The following is a 6151-nucleotide window of genomic DNA, read 5'->3' as shown; positions in this document are numbered from 1 at the left end:
TAAAGTTGTAACAAACTCGGGAATGAATTACACGTTTTGATTTCGTTTATTTTTGTTAGACATAAACTAAATATAATCAGATAAGATTGTTTCTTCCTTGTTATGTTCAAAGAAAAAACCCGAAAAATTAGTCTTTGTGTAAGATAAATGACAGTGCTTATGATATTGGTTGGTGCAAACATTATTATGACACAATACCGTGAACGGGATGAAATATAACTAGGTGGACTAAAACCTTTGTTACTCAATGCATATACAAATGGTTCATACTTTCATATATATCACCAAAATAGGTTAAAACCCGTAGTGAAGTAGGAAGTCACGGCGCCCTGCTTGGTTTGATTCTCTTTCCTATGTTGGTCAAAAACAAAAATATAAAAGTTAAAAGTCCTAATCAATTAACAAATATGTAATTCCCACAAAACGAAAAATATGCTTCAAAAATTATTTACAAGTCAGAAAAAATACCATCGATTTATTTAATTATAAAACGAGACTGATCTGGTTCCCACTTTGTGAACCTAGATCTTACGTGAACACACGTTACATTTCATTATTACAGACGGTGTCAATCTAACGGAACCCAGTTAAGCCACTTCAAGAACTCCGGAAACGCTACTTTTCCGTTTCCGTCCTTATCGATGGCTTTGAATGCGGCTTCAAAGTCAATATTGTGACCCAGCTCGGTCAACAAGCCTTTGAACTCTTCACAACTAATACACTGCGAGCCATCCTTATCATATTTTTGGAACATCTCCACGGCTTTGCTAACCGCATAGAAGCGTGATGTGTCGCTCACTATACTGAATCGCTCGTTGCTTCGAAGCCAGGCGCAGAATTCGTCAGGGCTGATTTTCGCGCTGCCGTCTTTGTCCAGTAGATGTACGTACACGTCCGCTTGGTCGCTCGTCAAACCGAGGTCGTCTTCCAGTAAACTAGCAAGCTCCTTACGGCCGATGCAGCCGCTGTTGTCCGTATCGTACTTTTTAAACAGGCTCTTTATAACGACATCTGGAGTGTCTGGGCCGAAATAGGACGACATGTTGCGCTCAAACGACTGAAAAAATAGCATAATACTTGAAAATTATAACTTGATCACGTTTCAACATTAAGCAACTTTATAAACAATAACATGTATAACTAGCGATGACTAGTTTTGCACTACATTTCGAACCATGAAATGCTCACGGCTTCATAAATTTAAGGTATAGTCGTACCACTGTTACCTCGCACAGTCCGTGATTACGTAGTATCGCACATAAATATGTCAAATTAATTCTCCAAGTAATTGGTTGAATGAATGTTTTTATATTTATTTGTTTAATAAGCCAATATGAGATTATCCTAAAATGCATACAGACCCATTTTGTTAAACAAAATACACACCGATTCTCACATACATTAGTGCATGTGTTTGTTTTGTAAAACCCTATCAGCGCCTAGCGAAACATGAATAGTGGACTAAAAGTAGCAAGTATATCTGCATGCTATCTATTTATACATATACATGTAATAACAACTGTTCGGTGGTACATTTTTTAGGTTAACCATGTGGTGATTAAACGGCTTTCAAGCCCACTAAAATTGTAAAATAAAAGATCATAACTAAGATTTATATTTCCGGTATGGCTTTTTTTAATTGTTGTATTACTTAAGTAATTAGCGTGCTTCCGAAATCATAATTCACAAGCGTGGCTGTTTGACTATTTGCGGCAACACGGTTTTTATCCTTAAATTGGTATAATATTTGGAGAGCAAATTACCATTACTTTGTTTCCAAACATTGCAATGTCATTCGCGACATTTAAATGAATTCTTCTGTATTCTCGTCAATCATTGTGTTAGCTAATCATTTAACTCACTCGAAGCTGAATCATTTAAAGAAGTTCAACTTACATGTTATGTTACAATTATTATTTCACAAATTGTCACCTCGGGTTCTAAGTTTATTTTTTGTGCATGGAAAAAAATACTTCTAATGTGAAAATACTGAATGTTTAGCCGGGGATGGGACCCACGACCTCCAAAGTGGTAGTCAGACACTTTAAACACGTCGCTAAAGAGTTAGCCCAACAGCAAGGCTGTTGGAAGTGACCTTATTTCACTACACTCCTCCTTCTTTTAATGTTTCAATGCCCAGCCACGCCCGCTACAGCATGTCTTGCATCCGAATGGCCCTCCCAGAAACAATTAAACAATTCAGACCCATTCCCGCATTCACAGTTCTTTTTTTGCCTCGTCGTCATTAATGTGAAAATACTGAGCTCAAGCCGGGGATTGAACCCACGACCTCCAGAGTGGTCAGACACTTTAACCGCGTCGCTAAAGAGCTGGAAATGTTGGAAGTGACCTTATTTCACTACACTTCATAACGAGAATGATTCATGTCCTACTGTCGCTTTTAACGCGCATGCAGGTATTGTAGCAAAGACTGATACATCCGCGGTGAAAGTAAAGGTTATTAATAGCACAAAAGGCATCAATAAATGTTGAAAATCGTCCGAAACTGTTGATACAGCGTGAATTATTGCAATAGTCGTAAATGTTTAAATATTGATAAGAAGTTATTTATAGGTGTATACAGTGAAAAAGATCAACAATCATGACCAAATATACAACCAAATGTAAGCGTTATTTTCATTGATATATTGATATTCATTTAATGCAAGCTAGACATTTAACACTAATATTTTAAATTAAATACATTATGTATATAGCAGTTTATACATAGTTACATACCTTAATGTATTATAAATATCCCGTATTGTGTTCACCGATACTTAGTTAACTTGTGTATGCAACCTTCCCTTCTGGTTGTCGTGACCAGTCAAGCGTTACAAGATAAAACTTCACGCCTTTTACTGTCTAAAATTAGAAACACGCGTTCACGTTTAAATCGACAATCATCGATCGCCTTAATGATTGACATGGGTTTATCACATTGATCTTTAAGAAAAATGCTCCGTATACATCTTAAAAATATACAAGGGAAACAACTGTTGAAAATCATCTTTAATAATCTTTATGTGAATAAAATCCCAAGTTCCTCATACGAACCGATTTCACTGTTTATTATACATACATTGTTGGACATATTTACATGTAAGTTAGTACTTAAATAAAATTGTGGACTAATTGTTTGTAACACTGTATACAAACTACTTAAAAATGTAACCATGTAGGTTATGTTGAGAACATTGTTTATGTAGCATTTCAGAAACAAGTCAAATGCTTTCTTTCGTTTAAATTTTTTTTGACGGTCCCGATTGCGGAAATAATATGAAACAGTGACTTAGTCGTTCATCATGCAATTTGAAATATCTTACCACAAATGAACACCATGTGACATGTCGCGTCGACATCCGTCTCAACACCTTCAAGGCAAATTTCACAATAAGATGTCGACGGTCGAATTGGGCAAAAAACAGCTTATCCAAATTTAAAATCTGACACGGATCAAGTAAATTAACACATTTACCACAAGCGAACACCATTTATGAGAAGGCATATCGCGAAACAATCTTCTTATGCTTCAAATGGCAGTATTACATTAAGAAGTTTACGATCAGATTTGGTTATAAAACGGTATTTTCTGACTGAACTTCATCTTTCATCATGAAATTTTATAACAACTCAAAAGTGTCGACTACGAAAACACAATGCGTTTTGTGGAGCACCCTTCCCCCAAACTCACAGGTCAAGGTCTCACTTACAGAAAAATACATTACATTTTGCTACTAAACAGATTATCGTTTAAACAGATTATCGTGACTGCGACTCCATCTGTTATTGTGCGTTTATAAAATAATTTGACACAAATGTTGATCATGCGGTGAAGGATTCTCTACGTTTGGATGATAGGTCAAGGGCACAATGTGAGCCAAATGTCATGCTGCAACAGGTTATATATTTACATGCATTATTGAAATTGAAAAGCGGACATCAGACATCTAGTATGAAACTGTTGAATCTTTGTCAGCCATATTGTAGAAGAAAGCGTGGACTATTTGAAAGACAATTACAGATTGAAGTTTGGACTTTTTGCTAATGTATATAAAATCATTTGTCATATACAGATAATATAAAAACGTGGGATTTCATCAGTTTTAAAAATGAGCCAAATGTGAGTCTAAGATTGTTTGTATATCAAGTGTAGCTGAAATGTGCGACTATTTTTCGGAACGCAGTATTTTGCATGTCCCTATTATCTGTGGAAGCTGACATGTGTGTACCTTGTTGCCGATCTCAAGAAATATACATGAGAGAGAATATGCAATTCAATTTTCGCGCAATCTATAGATGTATGCCGACCTCAAGCAATATAAATGAGAGACAACGCAATTGATTTTCGCACAACCTATTAATGTATGGAAAATTATATTTACATTGAAGCCCATGACTACTTGGATATATACCTTTTAATTATAATACAACACGTATTCGACCTGCAGATGATCCAAACATTTTAAACTATCCATGTTTCTACTTATGGGAAATATGTAATACATGTGTTGAAGTCCAATTAACACATAACACTTGTCTACACAAGCCTAGGTGTGTGCAATAATTAAAAAATGTTCAGTGCCTACAAAAAAGTACAATGACATGTTTTCATTTTTCCGCCTCGCATGTTTGATACACGTTACTATGTTTAGAGCAATCGCGATGATACCGTATACAGTTGACAGGTGCTGATGTGGTAAATCATGTGTCAGTGTGGTAAACAAAAGTTCACTGACTTAACAAAAACAGGTAAAATAAACGTCTTAAAACAGAGTATGGATTCTGCTTGCGAATTTGTTTTTTAAAGCCTTTATAACATGACAGCAAACAAAAACATGGTTGAAGCTTCGGTCAATGCTCTCGAGCGGCAAATATAAACCGTTTTTTAAGCCTATTTAAAAATTTGCACTTCTTGTTGCAATCAAAAGTGTTATTATTTTATAAAATGTAAACTTTACTCGTCTTTAGTGTAAATTCATGGTATTGTCTTCGTTATTCAAGCAGATTATTTTAAGACCAACGGCAATAAAACAAGAAACTTACACCTCGCATGCTCCTAATTAATGCTTCTATGTAGAGAAAAAAAGACAGTGTTTTTCGGAATCACAAATGAATTGCCACCCCCATGTCACTGGAGTGCATTCTTAGTTATTGACATTAATATACATCACACTAATATTGGACAGTCAATTCATAAAAATAACGTTTATTTATACAATATTTGAATTTAAATTTCATTTGTCCCTTCGATTTGTATAAGCGCAGTTCCAATTGAGTCGCGCTCTGAGAAAACCGGGCTTAATGCATGTACGAAAAGTGCAGTCCGCACAGGCTAATCAGGGACGACACTTTCCGCTTTTATGGTATTTTAAGTTTCAAGAAAGTCCCTTCTTACCGAAAATCAAGTTGAGGCGGAAAGTGTCGTCCCTGATTAGCCTGTGCGGACTGCACAGGTTAATCTGGGATGACACTTTAAGCACATGCATTAAGCCCAATGTTCTCAGAACACTAATCAATTGTATTTTGGCAAATGTGTCAATCAAAATCCTCAATAAAACGTCTGGCCTTATACATCAAGAGTGAAGTATAATGTGTCTTTAATGAGATGTTCAGATATGTTAACGTTATATTAAATACAACAATAAATATTTCGTTGCAAAGATGTCATTTTCTTCAATTGGTACAACTTATTTCTTAAATATTCAAATTATCATCATTTAATGTATTGTGTTCTTCAGGAGTGGTATTGTTTGAAAAAGCGTAAAATGTTAAATGCCGCAGTCCATAGATATTTTAAAAAGGATTCGCAGTTTCACCATATAGTTTATATCCGTGTTATAACCGGTGATTCTTCTGGAGTAATTTCAAAAGTACATAATGTGAGACTCTTTTCTCTGATCTCTAACGTATCAATAGCAAAGATTTCGCCATTGAACCTGAATATAATGCATTTCTAACCAACACATCAACGCCATCTTCTTTCACTTCAAACAATCCCAATGTCGTAATGATGGACTGGTGCTAAAATGCTAGACAAAATATTGTGTGTTATTTCGGACTGAAATGATACATTTAACTAACGGCATTTTCATTTCTTAATGCGTTTTTCATCATAGTTATATAACAAATTAGTTTTAACGATTGAAAT

General features: G+C 35.2%; 1 protein-coding gene across 1 annotated transcript; it reads right to left on the bottom strand.

Moving 5' to 3' along the window:
* Nucleotides 1-224: 224 nt before the first annotated feature.
* Nucleotides 225-2853, bottom strand: LOC127845241 (uncharacterized). Its single transcript, XM_052376050.1, has 2 exons — nucleotides 2740-2853; nucleotides 225-1057 (listed from the first exon to the last, which is right to left on the bottom strand). Exon 2 carries the CDS (start codon nucleotides 1040-1042, stop codon nucleotides 569-571), a length of 474 nt encoding a protein of 157 aa, XP_052232010.1. The 5' UTR covers nucleotides 1043-1057; nucleotides 2740-2853; the 3' UTR covers nucleotides 225-568.
* Between the last annotated feature and the right edge of the window lie 3298 nt (nucleotides 2854-6151).

The sequence above is a fragment of the Dreissena polymorpha genome, chromosome 9 (genome assembly GCF_020536995.1).
Source record: "Dreissena polymorpha isolate Duluth1 chromosome 9, UMN_Dpol_1.0, whole genome shotgun sequence".
Lineage (NCBI taxonomy): Eukaryota > Metazoa > Mollusca > Bivalvia > Myida > Dreissenidae > Dreissena > Dreissena polymorpha.
The sequence above is the reverse complement of the archived record's forward strand: the minus strand, read 5'-3'. Positions and strand labels throughout refer to the sequence as shown.

Excerpts from the sequence above, each read along its gene's own strand:
- LOC127845241 (XM_052376050.1), bottom strand. The coding sequence starts at position 1,042 with ATGTCGTCCTATTTCGGCCCAGACACTCCAGATGTCGTTATAAAGAGC.